This window comes from Manis javanica, chromosome 7, assembly GCF_040802235.1.
Source record: "Manis javanica isolate MJ-LG chromosome 7, MJ_LKY, whole genome shotgun sequence".
NCBI lineage: Eukaryota > Metazoa > Chordata > Mammalia > Pholidota > Manidae > Manis > Manis javanica.
The window spans coordinates 52422874-52441650 of NC_133162.1; the positions used below are offsets into that span (position 1 = coordinate 52422874).

Genomic DNA, 18777 nt, shown 5'->3' on the forward strand with positions numbered 1-18777 from the left:
AATGTAAATGGACTGAATGCACCAATCAAAAGACACAGAGTCATAGAATGGATAAATATGCAAGACCCGTCTATATGTTGCTTACAAGAGACCTAAAATCCACAGACTAAAAGTCAAGAGATGGAAAAATATATTTTATGCAAACAATAGGGAGAAAAAAGCAGATGTTGCAGTACTAGTGTGAGATAAAATAGACTTCAAAACAAAGAAAGTAACAAGAGATAAAGAAGGACATTATATAATTATAAAGAGATCAGTCTAACAGTAGGATATAACCATTATAAATAACCATTATAAATATATATGCACCCAATACAGGAGCACCAACATATGTGAAACAAATACTAACATAATTAAAGGAGGAAACAGAATGCAATGCATTCATTTTAGGAGACTTCAACAAACCACTCACTCCAAAAGACAGATCCACCAGACAGAAAATAAGTAAGGACACAGAGGCACTGAACAACACACTAGAACAGATGGACCTAGTAGACACATCTACAGAACTCTATACCCAAAAGCAGCAGGATACAAATTCTTCTCAAGTACACATGGAACATTTTCCAGAAGAGACCACATACTAGGCCACAAAAAGAGCCTCCATAAATTAAAAAAGATTGAAGTTCTACCAACCAACTTCTCAGACCACAAAGGTATAAAACTAGAAATAAATTGTACAAAGAAAGCAAAAAGGCTCACAAACACATGGAGGCTTAACAACATGCTCCTAAATAATCAATGGACCAACGACCAAATTAACACAGAGATCAAGCAATATATGGAGACAAAAGACCATAACAGCGTAAAGCCCCAACTTCTGTGGCATGCAGCGAAGGCAGTTCTAAGAGGAAAGTATATAGCAGTCCAAGCCTATTTAAAGAAGGAAGAACAATCCCAAATGAATAGTCTAAAGTCAGAATTATTGAAACTGGAAAAAGAGGAACAAATGAGGCTAAAGTCAGCCAAAGGAGGGACATGATAAAGATCAGAGAAGAAATAAATAAAACTGAGAAGAATCAAACAATAGAAAAAATCAATGAAACTAAGAGGTGGTTCTTTGAAAAAATAAACAAAATAGGTAATCCCCTAGCCAGACTTACTAAGAGAAAAAGAGAATCTACACACATCAACAGAATCAGAAACGAGAAAGGAAAAATCATGACTGACCCCACAGAAATACAAAGAATCATTAGAGAATTCTGTGAGAATCTATATGCTAACAAGCTGGAAAACCTATAAGAAATTGACATCTTCCTAGAAAAATACAACCTTCTAAGAATGACCAAGGAAGAAACAGAAAATCTAAACAGACCAATAACCAGCAACGAAATTGTATCGGTAATCAAAAAAACTACCCTATGAGCCAAACTCCCGGGCTAGATGGATTTACCATGGAATTTTATCAGACATACAGAGAAGACATAATACCCATTCTCCTTAAAGTTTTCCAAAAAATAGAAGAGGAGGGAATACTTCCAAACTCATTCTATGAGGCCATCATCACTGTAATACTAAAACTAGGCAAAGATCCCCCCAAAAAAGAAAATTACAGACCAATATCCCTGATGAACAAAGATGCAAAAATACTCAACAAAATTTTAGTAAACAAAATTCAAAAATACATCAAGAGGATCATTCACCATGACCAAGTGGGATTCATCTCATATATGTAGAGATGGTATAACATTCAAAAATCCATCAACATCATCCACTACATCAACAAAAAGAAGGAAAAAAAAACACATGATCATCTCCATAGATGCTGGAAAAGCATTTGACAAAATTCAACATCCATTCATGATAAAAACTCTCAATAAAATGAATATAGAGGGCAGGTACTTCAACACAATAAAGGCCATATATGATAAACACACAGCCATCATCATACTTAACAGCGAGAAGCTGAAAGCTTTTCCTCTAAGATCGCAACATGAAAGGGATGCCCACTCTCCCCACTGTTATGCAACATATTACTGGAGGTCCTAGCCACGGCAATCAGAAAAAACAAAGAAATAAAAGGCATCCAGATTGGTAAGGAAGAAGTCAAACTGTCACTATTTGCAGATGACATGATATTGTACTTAACAAACTGTAAAGACTCCACTCCAAAACTACTAGAACTAATATCTGAATTCAGCAAATTTGCAGGATACAAAATTAATATACAGAAATCTGTGGCTTTCCTATACACTAACAATGAACTAACAGAAAGAGAAATCAGGAAAACAATTCCATTCACAATTGCATCAAAAAGAGTAAAATATGTAGGAATAAACCTAACTAAAGAAGTCAAAGACTTACACCCTGAAAACTACAAGACACTTTTTGTTTGTTTGTTAATTTTTTTTTAATTAATTAATTAATTTTGTTGTCATTAATCTACAATTACTTGAAGAGTATTATGTTTTCTAGGGTCCCCCCTTCACCAAATGCCCCCCACAAACCCCATTACAGTACTGTCCATCGGTGTAGTAAGATGCTGTAGAATCACTACTTGTCTTCTCTTGTGTTGCACAGCACTCCCCATGCCCCCCCCCCCACATTATACATGCTAATTGTAATGTCCCCTTTCTTTTTTCCCACCCTTATCTCTCCCTTCCCTCCCTTTCTCCCCAGTCCCTTTAACAGCAATTAAGGAGGACACTAGCAAATGGAAACTCATCCCATGCTCTTGGCTAGGAAGAATTAATATTGTCAAAATGGCTAGCCCGCCTATAGCAATCTATAGATTCAATGCAATCCCTATCAAAATACCAACAGAATTCTTCAACAAACTGGAACAAATAGCTCTAAAATTCATATAGAAACACAGAAGAGCCCGAAAAGAGCCAAAGCAATCCTCAGAAAGAAAAATAATGTGCGTGTGATCTCGCTTCCCAACTTCAAGCTCTACTACAAAGCCACAGTAAATCAAGAAAATTTGGTAGTGGTACAGAACAGAGCCATAGACCAGTGGAACAGAATAGAGACTCCAGATATTAACGAAACATATATGGTCAATTAATGAATGATAAAGGAGCCATGGACATACAATGGGGAAATGACAGCCTGTTGAACAGCTCGTGTTGGCAAAACTGGACAGCTACACGTAACAGAATGGAACTGGATCATTGTCGAACCCCATACACAAAAGTAAATTTGAAATGGATCAAAGACCTAAACATAAGTCATGAAACCATAAAACTTTTATAAAAAAACATAGGCAAAAATCTCTTGGACATAAACATGAGCGACTTCTACATGAACGTATCTTTCTGGGCAAGGGAAACAAAAGCAAAAATGAACAAGTGGGACTATATCAAGCTGAAAAGCTTCTGTACAGCAAAGAATACCATCAATAAAACACAAAGGCATCCTACAGTATGGGAGAATATATTCATAAATGAGAGATCCGATAAAGGGTTGACATCCAAAATATATAAAGAGCTCACACACTTTAAGAAAAACAAAGCAAAAGATCTGATTAAAAAATGGGCAGAGGAGCTGAACGGAAAGTTCTCCAAAAAAGAAATTCAGATGGCCAACAAACACATTGAAAAGATGCTCCACATCACTAGTCATCAGAGAAATGCAAATTAAAACCACAATGAGATATCACCTCACACCAGTAAGGATTGCCACCATCCAAAAGACAAACAACGACAAATGTTGGCGAGGTTATGGAGAAAGGGGAACCCTCCTACACTGCTGGTGCGTATGTAAACTAGTTCAACCATTTTGGAAATCAGTATGGAGGTTCCTCAAAAAACTCAAAATAGAAATACCATTTGACCCAGGAATTCCACTTCTAGGAATTTACCCTAAGAATCCAGCAGCCTGGTTTGAAAAAGACATATGCACCCCTATGTTTATCACAGCACTATTTACAATAGCCAAGAAATGGAAGCAACCTAAATGTCCATCAGTAGATGAATGGATAAAGAAGATGTGGTACATATACACAACAATGGAATATTATTCAGTCATAAGAAGGAAACATATCCCACCATTTGCTACAACATGAATGGAGCTAGAGCGTATTAAGCTCAGTGAAATAACCCATGCAGAGAAAGACAAGTACCAAATGATTTTACTCATGTGTGGAGTATAAGAACAAAGAAAAAACTGAAGGAACAAAACAGCAGCAGACTCACAGAATCAAGAAAGGACTAACAGTTACCAAAGGGAAAGGGACTGGGGAGAATGGGTGGGAAGGGAGGGATAAGGGTGGGGAGGAAAGAAAGGGGTCATTTTGATTAGCATGTATAGTGTGGGGGGAGACATTAATAGGATGTTAAGACTAAGAATGGTCCTATTTCTGTAGAAATAAGGGATTCTCATATGATCATACAAGAATTGTGATAATTGTTGATGAACTTTAACTCCAAAAAGTATGCCCTATCATACTAATATGAAACATTTTTTCAAATTGTCCTATTAATATAGCTTTATTTTTGTATAGCTTATATTTTTAGTATTCCTGCATTGTTTCCCAAAATTTATATTATATCATTGCAGATAAAGATTGTAGCCTATTTAGGAGATCTAAAAATACATTGTCAGAACTGAAATTACATTTGAATCATTCTTAGTCTTAACATCCTATTATTTTGATATATATAAACTGAATATATATATATATGTCTCCAAACCAAGTGATCAGTACTTTACTGCTTTGAAGCTTCATGCCATGTAGTAGAAAAAAGACATTTTCCATATATGCAATAATTCTTTGTAGAGTTCAAGGGTTAGGTTACTTTTCATGGGTGAAGTAACAGAAACCGAATTGCATCACTGCTGCTTTTACTCTTTTTTTCTTCTTGCCAGTGGTTCCTTTGACAGTCTGACAGATTTTCTTTTCTGTGCTTGCTATTACACCTGTTTAAAACTGAGCATTTCTCTATGTTGACAAATGTTGAAGAAGACGTATTAAATGTGACAGTCTTTTAACTACCTTGCAACCAAGTCTTAGAATTCATTGTTCTACTATCTTAAAAAATTATTTACCACATGTTCACTATTAATTCCTTTAGTGATTATTTTGCTTAGCCTTTTGTCACATCATGTTCACTCTTATGGTAATAAAGTACTGTTAACTCTTGATTTATATCTGTCATTTCTGAAGTTCCAGTGTTTGTAATGATTGGTTCTAATATGCAGTCAATTTCTCTAATATTCACTCAATTATTTGTTCAGTAAAATCTTTGTCCTTCTCTTTTTTCTACATAATTACAAAAACAGTGATTAGTTAGTTAATATAACATCTTTAAGCATATTGCACTTAGGACCTTTTTTCCTTCTTTTTCTATTTTGGAAATTAGTCATTTATTTGTACTTGTGTTTTGTATGTATGGTGCTGGGTATTCAAAAACATTTTCTGGGCACTTTACTATGATAGGCACTGTGCCATGCACTAGAAATGTAGAAAAAGAAAAAAAAAGATAAAAGCATACTAATGCTTACTGCCAAAATTTTAGTTAGCAACTCAGGGAATGAAGCAGACAGTGAACTCAAAAAGGTGAATGAAAAGGGAGTCAATATAAAACAATACATAATTACACAACCAAGTAAGTATATACAGTGTTTTAAGTAGGTTTGCTGATTAATGGAAAGAAACTATACTTTCCCAAATCTCCATACCCACATCCATACCCATCACTGTACGGATAGATTAGTTACTGATTTAGTTAAACTCTGGATACAAAATCTCATCTGTGTTAGTATAGGTAATCCAAGAAGATCATGAGTGTCTATGAATGTTCTTGCTATTATGCCAAGAATGCAGACCCTGACCATCTTTTCCTTAACCATTTCTCACAATTGTGTTTGTTGTCAACAGCAATGAGAGATGAGGTAAAAACTTCCTCCAAACAAAGAGGAGCCTTGCTTCCACTGGTAAAAGTGGAAGTTCCACCCTGAGGGAATTCCTCTCCTGGAACACAACTCTCTCTGCATACACAGTATTCATCCTGAGTCCCTTCATCCTTCCCATGGGATTTGGGAGGCATGAGGAGCCAGTACAAGCAACATGCTAATATTCTGCTTTAATTGATGGGTAGCTTTTGCTCTAAAGAATAGAGCCCCAGGAGTACCATGTCTTTTGCCAAATCCATGAAATAGTAACAGACTAGCTTATTAGTATCTGTCTATCTATAGTCAGATCCTAAACCCTTCACTGTTCTTGATAATATGAGAAAGGTTGGCTACACACTAAAGGAGAAGAAGCAGAATGTCTAATTTTAGTTTCTTTTTGTGCCAAAAACTGCCATTGACACTGCCCATTCACAACAAACTGAGTTTAGAAAGTTCACTTCATGCTGAAAACTTTAATTTTATATCAAGAGCTTTACATTAAGAAGAATTTACATTGAATTTATGTCCTTTAGGGCAGGGAAATGTTTAAAAGCTTGGCTCTTTAGGTTCATGACTGAAACATTTTGTCAAAAAGAACATGTTATTGTCTATGAGAGGAAAACAGAAATAGTGTTCAGATTTTCCTGAGCATTGTCTCTGCTTCAGTTTTCTGGAGTTTTCAAAAGCCCATTTTTACCACAATTTAGCAATTAAATACAAGAATCCTAAAAGCTTTCAAGTGGTGGAGAAATTGGTATAGCCTGAAACCTTTTCATAACACCAAATGGACCTCAGCTTAACCCCTAAGGATGCATTTTTATAAGAAGCCAAAGATCTTGTTAGCTTCTTCCTTAACTTGCCCTCCTACTCTCTCTTGGTGTGGATAACTAGGAGCAGATGTTAACTCCTTGAGCGGTGTGTTCTTCTCTTTCACAGTTTTGACAGGTAGGCACATCTAACTAGCTAGTAATGTGTAACAGCACAAAGATTTCAAAACCAAACATATCTTTTACAAGTTGGTTTCCATGTTTAAAAGTCCATGTTGCAAGAATAAGGAGACATTTAATATTTATTAACACTTTGTACATATGCAGTGATACTGGGCACTTATAGCTCTACTCTGTGTGAGTGTGAACCCATAAAGATATATTCTCATTATTTTTTAAGAATATAGGGCATTATTTGTTTATATACTAGTATAAACTATGTGAAAAACTGCTTGTTGGAGTTCAAGGCTAAGTTTCAGTTAAAGTGGGGATTGTAAACATTCTGGAAGAACTTGAGTGACACCAGAAGCAGCAGGATTTAAGTAAATAGAACCTGAAACAAGGTGTAAGGGAGCAGAAGATGGGTGGAAGAAAAAGATGACAGCCATCAACATAATTCATAATCTAGCAGGGAAGACAACTCTAAAGAGAATTTTAGGGAATGAATTAAACTGGATTAAAGTAGGGGAAGAAGGAGCTGAATGAATGAGTATAAAAGAGCTTCAGTTTTCCAAATATAACATCCCTGTCTTGTTCCTGTTGTAGAGGAAAGGCTTTCAGTCTTTCACCATTGAAAATGATTTGAGCTATGGATTTTTCCGTATGACCTTTATTGTGTTGAGGTACTTTTCTTCGACTCCTAATTTGAGTATTTTTATCATGAAAGGGTGTTGAGTTTGTCAGACTTTTTTTTCTGTGTCAATTAAGATGACTATGTAGTTTTTTTTCCTTCATTCTGTTAATGTGCTGTACTATATTCATTGATTGCCATGTGTTGAACCATCCTTGAACTGCCACTCATCTTTGTAATTAAAGGTTTATTGGAACAAAGCCAAACTCATTTGCTTATATATTGTCTGTGACTGCTTACTACACAGTCAGAAGTAAGTAGTTATGACAGAGACCATATGGTTTGCAAAGCCTAAAATATTTATTATTTGGCCCTTTACAGGAAATGTTTCCTCATCTCTGCTCCTAGAATCATAGGTATTCACATAGCTCTTCAGTTTATCTTTTAATAAGTTCCAAGTAGTTCATACTGACAAACATCATGTAAATTGCTTTTCTTAGTAAATGTGTAGTTTATCTTTTTGTCATACAGTAAGTAGAAGGTTCTAATGTGATTAAGGAAAAGTTAAATAGTGATTTTAAGAGAAATGTTAATTTGGATAATAAATTTATTAATGTCTTTTCTAATTCAGCTTTATGGCTTCTCTTTTAAAGTATCACACTCTTTATTGCTTATGGAGTTCTGTTTTCTTTTCCATAGGTGTATGTGGAATTTGATGATCTTGAATGGGATAAACGAGAGTGGGTTAAAGTTTATGAAGATTTTTCGACCTTCTTGGTGGAATACCACTTAATCTGGGCCAGAAGGAACGACCCTAGCCAGACTCAGGGATCAAAAAGCAAACAGATTCAGTGGCCTGCCTTGGTAAGAGCTGTTCCTGTTTCATTAAGCATATTCAGTTGTTTGTTTTAAAAGGACAAGAACTGAATATAAGTTTAGTTTTGTCTTGGTGATTACAGATTAATATTCATGAAAAGGCTCTGAAGTATTTGGCAAATACTACTTTCATTCTTCTCAATAACTATGTGTATCTTTTTGTTATTACTCTTTTAATGTATTTAGTCCACAAATAGTTAATCCTATCTAATTAGGAGAAACATACTAATTGAATTAAAGGCCACTATGAGATCTTTGGTTTGTGTGCAGTGTGGAACAACTTTGATGAATGAGACTGTAGGTGGATGATCAGAAGATACTTTTTATAAAGCATTCAATAGCATATAGTTTTCATTGGACTGTTAAACTTAGTAAATATTGAGTGGAAATTGTGGTGGATAATAGCAAATATTTAATGTGAAATTATGTGTCCAAGTAACAGGTAAAATTACTTTTATACCAGGAAGTGTTCCATTTAAGAAAATACAGGTTTCAGCAAATTCGGAGCTAGCTTGAAGTTTTATAAAGGAAGCATACTAATTAAACAAGATTATTAATTCTATTATGAAAAAAGCCACATCTGTTTAACCAATGTTACCCTTGTTTTCTGGCAGATGTCTAGCATGTAACAAGTGTATTCTATATGTTTGAATATAAAATAATTTTTCTTACAGTTAACATCAAAGAAATATTTTTAAAGTCATTGAAACATTGTTTCAGGTATTTGTGTATGTATTATCAGGGTAGGTACTTTCATATTTTTTTAACGTAAATTAACTACTTGTTAGGATAACTTTGTTCGCTAATAATTGTAGTGTTTATAAATTTTCTCCTTTAGTTAGTTAACCCTTTAAAAGCCTGAGGAAGTAAGCGGTTAGAAAGAAAAGACAGGAAGGGAAAGAAGGAGGAAATGAAGAGAATTTTAAAAGAAGATATGTAGAAAGGTGAAAGATGATATCCGAGAGCTTCAATAGGTTTGATAGGATTCTTTGAGTACTGTAGCAAAATAAAGATAATTTTATCCATTACAGATTTTAAGAAAGTTTTATTGAATATGTTGGATTGTTAATACAAAGTTCTTAAAACCATAACTAGAATCCTTTTTGATTTTATAAACCTTAACTCAAAAATTGGTTAAAGCCTTTTCTTATGACATATATGTGAGTTTTATATGAAAAGTTTCAAAAGCATGAAGGAACAACATTAATACCAAAAATTATGCCTCAGTATCATAGTTAAAGAAAAAATAGAATATAAAAAACTTTTGCCCTTTTTTAGAGACAATGAAAATTAAGGTGAATTCCTAAAATATATTCATAAATTACTGATTATGGAGAAAATTTCTATTACGAAATACTGTTTAATAATTTTTGTCATAAGTTTAGAAATTTGTTTCTGTTTCTGATTAAACTACTTAATCACCAAACCTCTTTTTAGAATTCAACTTATTTTTTATTATACAAAAAAGTACACATTATTAAAAACTGTGTATGAAATACACATTATATAAGGAAAGTATTCTACTTCTACCACCAAGGTATAATTAACTTACCTCTTTGACATATTTTTATATAGAATGTTTCTCTCCTTTTATTTTCCCACCATAGACATTTAAGAAAAAATTAAATTGTGGTAACATATTTTTAACATAAAATATTCCATTTTAATCACTTTTAAGTGTAAAGTTCAGTGGCACCAAGTACATACACTGAGACTATTGTACAACTATCTGCCTACAGAGCTTGTTCCATCTTACAAAACCGATTAAACAGCAACTCCCCATTCCACCCTCATCCTAGCCCCTGGCAATCACCATTTAACTTTTTCTGTTTCTGTGATTTTGACTACTCTAAGTACCTCATGTAAGTGGAATCATTTATTATTTGAATTAATGACTGGCTTATTTCACTTAGCATAATGTCAACAAGATTCATTTATGTTGTTGCCTGTGTCAGAATTTCTTTCCTTTATAAGTCTTAATTGACCCTTGAACAATATAGGTTTGAACTGTATGGGTCCAAGTATATGTGGATTTTTTTTCAATAAATTTACTGGAATATTTTTTGGAGATTCTACAAAAACCATTTTCTCTGGCTTGCTTTATTGTAAGAATACAGCATATCATACATATGTAACATACGAAATATGTGGCAATTTGCCATTTATGTTATCAGTAAGGCTTCTGGTCAACAGTAGGTAGGCTATTAGTAGTTTTGGGGGAGTCAGAAGTCATAGGCGGATTTTCAACTGCACCAACATTCAGCACCCCTAACCTCCGCATTATTCAAGGGTCAACTGTATGTACTACATTGGGTTTACCCATTTGGCTGTTGATGGATATTGTGTTGCTTCCTAGCCTCTCAGCTATTTGTGAATAATGTGACTGTGTGATGCACATATGTCTCCTTGAGACCATGCTGTCAATTCTTAGATTATGTACCCAGAATTGGAATTGCTAGATCATATGTTTATTATATTTAAAAATTGTTTTTCAGGAACGGTTATACTGTTTCCCATAGCAGTCACACTATTTCAAATCCTTGCAAACACTGTTTTTAGTTTTTTGATAATTTCCATCCTTAACATTGCTTTAATTAGTGATGTTGAGCATCTTTTCATGTACTTATAGGCCATACTGGTATGTATCTTCCTTGGAGAAATGTCTATATTCAATTATTACTTTGTGTATGTTTGATTGGGCTGTTTTCATATTGTTGAGTTTTAGGCATTCTCTGTATATTCTGGATATTAATCCCTTATCAGATGTGATCTACAAACATTTTCGATGATTCTGTGGGTTTCTTTTTTACTCTGTTGACAGTATCTTTTGATGAACAGATTTTAAAATTTTTCTTAAAGTCTAGTTTGTCTATTTTTTCTTCTGTTATCTGTGCCTTTGGTGTCATATTCAAGAACTCATTGCCAAATTTAATGTCATAAAGCTTTTGATGTATGTTTTCTAAGAGTTTTGTTGTTTTAGGTTTTACTGTAGGCCTTTGATTCATCTTTTTCTATTTTTTAAATTTATTTTTTATTGAAGTATCATTGATACACAATCTTATATTGGTTTCAAATGTACAAGACAGTTGTTCAATAGTTGTTCATATTATTAAATCTTCACATCCACAAGTGCAGTTACTATCTGGCCTTTGAACCATTTTGAGTTCATTGTTTTTATGGTTTTAGGTATAAGGGTCCAAGTACTTTCATTTGCTTGTGGATATCTAGCTATCGTAGCACCATTTATTGAAAAGACTGTCATTTCTTCTTGGAGATATGCAAGAGTTTACTTCTGGGCTTTCTATGCTGCTCCATAGGTATATATGTCTGTCTTTATGCCAGTATCACATTGTTTGGATTAGTAAGTTTTAAAATCGGAGTGTGAGTCCTCCACCATTGTTCTTTTTTATGATTGTTATGGCTACTTGGTGTCCCTTGAAATTCCATATGAGTTTCAGGATGGATATTTTTTATTTCTGCAAGAAACATAGGAATTTTGGTAGGGATTGTGTTGAGACTGTACAGATCACTTTGGGTAGTGTTGATCTTTTTTTTTTTCATTAAAGTATGATTGATATACACTCTTATGAAGGATTCACATGAAAAAACAATGTGGTTACTGCATTTACCCATATTATCAAGTCCCCACCCATATCCCAATGCAGTCACTGTCCATCAGTGCAGCAAGATGCCACAGATTCACTAAGTGCCTTATCTGTGTTAAACTGTTTTCCCGTGGCCCCCACACCATGTGTACTAGACATAATACCCCTCAATCCCCTTCTTCCTCCCTCCCACCCATGCTCCAGCGCCCTCCCCTTTGGTAACCACTAGTTCATTCTTGGAGTACCTGAGTCTGCTGCCATTTTATTCCTTCAGTTTTGCCTCAATGTTTATACTCCACAAATGAGGGAAATCATTTGGCATTTGTCTTTCTCCACCTGGCTTATTTCACTGAGCATAATGCCCTCCAGCTCCATTCATGTTGTTGCAAATGGTACGATTTCTTTCTTTCTTGTGGCTGAATAGTATTCCATTGTGTGTATGTACCACATCTTCTTTATCCACTCATCTACTGATGGACACTTAAGTTGCTTCCATAACTTGGCTATTGTAAAAAGTGCTACAGTAAACATAGGCGTGCATATATCTTTTTGAATTTGAGAAGTTGTATTCTTTGGGTAAATTCCAAGGAGTGGGATTCCTGGGTCAAATGGTATTTCTATTTTTAGTTTTTTGAGGAACCTCCTTATTGCTTTTCACAATGGTTGAGCTAGCTTACATTCCCACCAGCAGTGTAGGAGGGTTCCCCTTTCTCTGCATCCTCCCCAGCATTTCTTGTTCCTACTCTTTTCAATGCTGGCCATCTTTACAGGTGTGAGGTGATATCTCATTGTGGTTTTAATTCGCATTTCCCTGATGATTAGTGATGTGGAGCATCTTTTCATGTGTCTGTTGGCCATCTGAATTTCTTCTTTGGAGAAATGTCTCTTCATATTCTCTGCCCATTTGTTAATCAGGTTATTTACTTTTTGGCTGTTGAGGCATATAAGTTCTTTATATATTTTGGATGTTAACCCCTTGCTTGATATGTCATTTACAAATATATTCTCCCATACTGTAGGATACCTTTTTGTTCTGTGGATAATGTCCTTGGCCATACAGAAACTTTTTAGTTTGAAGTAGTCCCATGAGTTCATTTTTGCTTTTGTTTCCCTTGCTTGAGGAGATGCGTTCAGGAAGAAGTGGCTCATGCTTATATTCAGATGTTTGCCTATGTTGTCTTCTAAGAGTTTTCTGGTTTCATGACTTACATTCAAGTCTTTAATCCATTTTGAGTTTCCTTTTGTGTATGGTGTTAAACAGTAATCCAGTTTCATTCTCTTGCATAGCTGTCCAGTTTTGCCAACATCAGCTGTTGAAGAGGCTGTCATTGCCCCATTTTATGTCCATGGCTCCTTTATCATATATTAGTTGACCATTTATGGTTTGGTTGATATCTGGGCTCTGTAGTCTGTTCCATTGGTCTGTGGGTCTGTTCTTGTGCCAGTACCAAGTTGTCTTGATTACTGTGGCTTGGTAATAGAGCTTGAAGTTGGGAAGCATAATTCCCCCTTCTTTATTCTTCCTTCTCAGGATTTGTCTGGCTATTTGAGGTCTTTTGTGGTTCCATGTAAATTTGAGGACGATTTTCTCTAGTTCATTGAAGAATGCTGTTGGTATTTTGATAGGAATTGCATTGAATCTATAGATTGCTTTAGGTAGGATGGCCATTTTGACAATACTAATTCTTGCTATCCATGAGCACGGGATGTGTTTCCATTTATTGGTATCTTCTTTAATTTCTCTCATGAGTGTCTTGTAGTTTTCAGAGTATAGGTCTTTCACTTCCTTGGTTAGGTTTATTCCTAGGTATTTTATTCTTTTTGATGCAATTGTGAATGGAATAGTTTTCCTGATTTCTCCCTCAGCTAGTTCATTGTTAGTATATAGGAATGCCACAGATATCTTTGTATTAATTTTGTATCCTGCAACTTTGCTAAATTCAGATATTAGATCTAGTAGTTTTGGAGTGGATTCTTTAGGGTTTTTTATTTACAATATCATGTCGTCTGCAAACAGGGACAGTTTGACTTCTTCCATGCCAATCTGGGTGCCTTTTATTACTTTGTGTTGTCTGATAGTCATGGCTAGGACCTCCAGTACTATGTTGAATAGAAGTGGGGAAAGTGGGCATGGTTTTCTTGTTCCCGATCTTAAAGGAAAAGCTTTCAGCTTCTCGCTGTTAATTATAATGTTGGCTGTGGATTTGTCATGTATGGCCTTTATTATGTTGAGGTACTTGCCCTCTATACCCATTTTGTTGAGAGTTTTTGTCATGAATGGATGTTGAATTTTGTTGAATGCTTTTTCAGTGTCTATGGAGATGATCATGTGATTTTGTTGATGTGGTAGATGATGTTGATGCATTTTTGAATGTTGTACCATCCTTGCATCCCTGGAATAAATCCTACTTGATCATGATGGATGATCTTTTTGATGTATTTTTGAATTCGGTTTGCTAATATTTTGTTGAGTATTTTTGCATCTATGTTCATCAGGGATATTGGTCTGTAATTTTCTTTTTTTGTGGTATCTTTGCCTGGTTTTGGTATTAGAGTGATACTGGCCCCATAGAATGAGTTTGGCAGTATTCCCTTCTCTTCTATTTTTGGAAAACTTTGAGGAGAATGAATGTTAGGTCTTCACTAAATATTTGATAAAATTCAGCGGTGAAGCCATCTGGTACAGGAGTTTTGTGCTTAGGTAGTTTTTTGATTAACAGTTCAATTTCGTTGCTGGTGATTGGTCTGTTCAGATTTTCTGTTTCTTCATTGGACAGCCTTGGAAGGTTTTATTTTTCTTGAAAGCTGTCCATTTCTTCTAGGTTATCCAGTTTGTTAGCATATAATTTTTCATTGTATTCTCTAATAATTCTTTGTATTTCTGTTGTGTCCATAGTGATTTTTTCCTTTCTCATTTCTGATTCTGTTTATGTGTGTACACTCTCTTTTTTTCTTTATAAGTCTGGCTAGGAGTTTATCTATTTTGTTTATTTTCTCGAAGAACCTCCTGTTGCTTTCTTTGATTCTTTCTATTGTTTGTTCTTCTCAATTTTATTTCTGCTCTAATCTTTATGCTGTCCCTCCCTCTACTGACTTTGGGCCTCATTTGTTCTTATATATCTAGTTTCATTAATTGTGAGGTTAGACTGCTTATAGGGGATTGTTCTTCTTTCCTGATGTAGGCCTGTATTGCAGTATACTTTCCTCTTAGCACAGCCTTGGCTGCATCCCACAGATTTTGCATTGTTGAATTATTGTTGTCATTTGTCTCCATATATTGCTTGATCTCTGTTTTTATTAGGTCATTGATCCATTGGTTATTTAAGAGCATGTTATTAAGCCTCCATGTGTTTGTGGGATTTTTCATTTTCTATGTGTAATTTATTTCTAGTTTCATACCTTTGTGGTCTGAGAAACTGGTTGGTACAATTTCCATCTTTTTGAATTTACTGATGCTCTTTTTGTGGCCTAATATATGATCTGTTTTTGAAAATGTTTGATGTGCACTTGTGAAGAATGTGTATTCTGCTGCTTTTGGGTGTAGAGTTCTGTAGATGTCTGTTAGGTACATCTTTTCTAATGTGTTGTACAGTGCCTCTCTCTACTTTCTTATCTTCTGTCTGACTGATCTGTCCTTCAGAGTGAGTGGAGTGTTGAAGTCTCCTAGAATGAATGCATTGCATTCTATTTCCCCTTTTAATTCAGTTAGTATTTGTTTCACATATGTGGGTGCTCCTGTTTTGGGAGCATTGATATTTATAATGGTTATATCTTCTTATTGGATTGACCCCTGTATCATTATGTAATGTCCTTCTTTGTCTCTTGTTACTTTCTGTGTTTTGAAGTCTAATTTGTCTGATACAAGTACTGCAATGCCTACTTTTTTCACTCCATTATTTGTATGAAATATATTTTTCCATCCGTTCACTTTTAGCCTGTTTATGTCTTTGGGTTTAAAAATGAGTCTCCTGTAGGAGCATATAGATGGGTCTTGTTTTTTTTATCCATTTAGTGTGTCTTTGTCTTTTGTTTGGTACATTCAGTCCATTTACATTAAGGGTGATTATCGATAGGTATGTGCTTATTGCCATTGCAGGCTTTAGATTTGTGGTTACCAAAGATTCAAGGTTAACTTTCTTACTATCTAAGAGTCTAACTTAACTCACTTAATATGCTATACATGCACAATGTAAAGGTTCTTTTCTTTTTCTTCTTTTTCTTCCTCCTCCATTCTTTATATATGAGGTGTCATATTCTGTACTCTTTGTCTATCCCTTGATTGACTGGGGATAGTTAATTTAATTTTGCATTTGCTTAGTAATTAGCTGCTCTACTTTCTGTACTGTAGTTTTATTACCTTTGGTGACAGCTATTAAACATTAGGAACACTTCCATCTATAGCAGTCCCTCCAAAATAGACTATAGAGATGGTTTGTGGGAGGTAAATTCTCTCAGCTTTTGTTTATCTGGAAATTGTTTAATCCCTCCTTCAAATTAAAATAATAATCTTGCTGGATAAAGTAGTCTTGGTTCCAGTCCCTTCTGCTTCATTGCATTAAATACATCATTCCACTCCTTTCTGTCCTGTAACATTTCTTCTGAGAAGTCTGATGTTAGCCTGATGGGCTTTCCTTCATATGTGATCTTATTTCTCTCTGGCTGCTTTAAATAGTCTGTCTTTATCCTTGATCTTTGCCATTTTAATTACTATATGTCTTGGTGTTGTCTTCCTTGGGTCCCTTGTGTTGGGAGGTCTGTGAATCTCCACAGCCTGAGAGACTGTCTCCTTCTCCAGTTTGGGGAAGTATTCAGCAGTTACCTCCTCAAAGACACTTTCTATCCCTTTCTCTCTTCTTCTGGTATCCCTATAATGCGAATATAATTCTGTTTGGATTGGTCACACAGTTCTCTCAATATTCTTTCATTCTTAGAGATCCTTTTTTTTTCTGTGCCTCAGTTTCTTCGTATTCCTCTTCTCTAGTTTCTATTTCATTTATCGTCTCCTCCAGCATATCCAGTCTGCTTTTAATCCCCTCCATTGTGCTCTTCAACAATTGAATCTCGAACCGGAATTCATTCCTGAGTTCTTAAATATCTTTCTGTACCTTCATTACTATGTTAATGATTTTTATTTTTATCCCCCTTTCAGGAAGAGTCATGAGGTCCATGTCATCTTTCTCAGGTGTTGTATTAGTAATTTTACTCTGAACCAGGTTCCTTTGGCTTTTCCCATTTGTATGTGGCGCCCTCTAGTGACCAGAAGCTCTACTCTCTGGAGCTTCTCTGTCTCTGAAGCAATGTTGTGGGTCTCAGGAGAGTGGTATATTGTATTGGTGCCTGGGGGGAGGAAAGAGCTGTTTCCTGCTTCCCGGCCGCTATGCTGGTCTCCACTATCTGAACCTGTGGGCCGAGCACAGGTATAAGCCTCTATGCTTTGCGTTTGTAGTTGCGTTAGACAGATCTTCCCTCTGGCTGGCCTAACGGCAGGGCAGGGTTTGCTGGTTTGCCAGCCAGGTGGGGCTGGCTAAGAGAAAGGCACAGTAGGCTGCCCATCATGGAGGGGGTCCTTGGAGCAGTGTAGCCAGCCAGGGAGCTGGAGCACCTGGAAATTGTGAAAGCTCCCAGCCTGCTGGGCAGAATGCACTAGTGTTGATATCTTATTATTTAAGCCTTCCAATTCATGAACACAGGATGTCTTTACATTTATTTATGTCTTCTTTCAGTTCTTTTAGCAGTGTTTTGTAGTTTTGAGTGTTCAAATCATTCATCTTCTTGATTAATTACTAAGTAATTTATTCTTTTTGATGCTATTGTAAATGGAATTTTTGTTAATTTCATTTTCATATTGTTCATTACTAGAGTATAGAAATGCAATTGAGTTCTGTGTGTTGATTTCATGTCCTTCTACTTAGCTAACATAGTCCAGTGTGAAAGATTGGAAGGTTTTTCCTAATGGGACAAAACAGTGATAACACTTCTTTTCAACATAGTACTGAAAGTTCTAGCCAGAGCAGTTAGGCAAAATAAAGAAAAAGGCATCTAAATTAAAAAGAAGTAAAATTATTTCTTTATAGATTATGTGATGTTATATATAAAAACCCTGAAGATTATACACATACACACACAAATACTAAAACTAATAAATGAATTCAGCAAAGCACCTGGATATAAAATCTCTGCTTCCTTTTATAATTTTTTTAGCTGAGACTGCCTTAAAATTATAGATTCTGTTTTTTTAACTTAATACTTCATCCTATACATTTCTCCTCACAGGTAGTAACTTCAGTTTTTAGTGGCTGCATAATATTTGATCTTATAATGATCTATTTCCCTAATGTCTGGTATTTTAGTTGTTTCTTGGTTTTTTTGTGATTATAATTGTGATAAATATCGTAATATATAAATCTTTTCACCTCCTATTTTTTAATTTAGATTCATAGTAGTAGAATTACTGATCAAAGAGGATGAATATGAGAACAATAAAAATCTGAACAACTCATGATAGTCTCCACAAATTAGTTAAAAGTCATACTTACTGTCATTTTCCTTAGTTTATAAAAGTGTTTTCACGTTCCCAAACCCCAACTCCTCCCATCCCAACATCATCCAACTCCCACCTGCAAGCGTTGATTACTTATTTTTAGACCTCTTGTATTAAAACCCATTTATAAAAGGAAGGTTTTTAGAAGTAAAGAATACAGAATTGAATGTTACCACTTTTATATCTGTTAATTTGATACTTGAAAATAGTATCTCATTTTAATTTGCATTTCTTTAATGGGATGAATACTTTTTCGTATTAGCAATTTATATTTTTCATGAATTGTCTTTTTTCAATTATTAGGGTTTTATGTTTGTCTAATATTTGTTATGAGCTTTCTTTATATTATTACAGCTACCATCA

General features: G+C 34.9%; 1 protein-coding gene across 6 annotated transcripts in view; it reads left to right on the plus strand.

The window, feature by feature from the left end:
* The window catches only part of JMJD1C (jumonji domain containing 1C), a 380729-nt gene that overhangs the window by 148653 nt on the left and 213299 nt on the right, over window positions 1-18777 (plus strand). For 4 of the 6 annotated variants that reach the window (XM_037003016.2, XM_037003015.2, XM_037003017.2 and 1 more), the window contains exon 2: window positions 8092-8256. The exons of the other annotated variants lie outside the window; for them this stretch is intronic. In XM_037003016.2, coding sequence (XP_036858911.2) covers window positions 8092-8256 — 165 coding nt within the window. The remainder of the gene's footprint in view (window positions 1-8091; window positions 8257-18777) is intronic. 6 annotated transcript variants of the gene reach the window in all.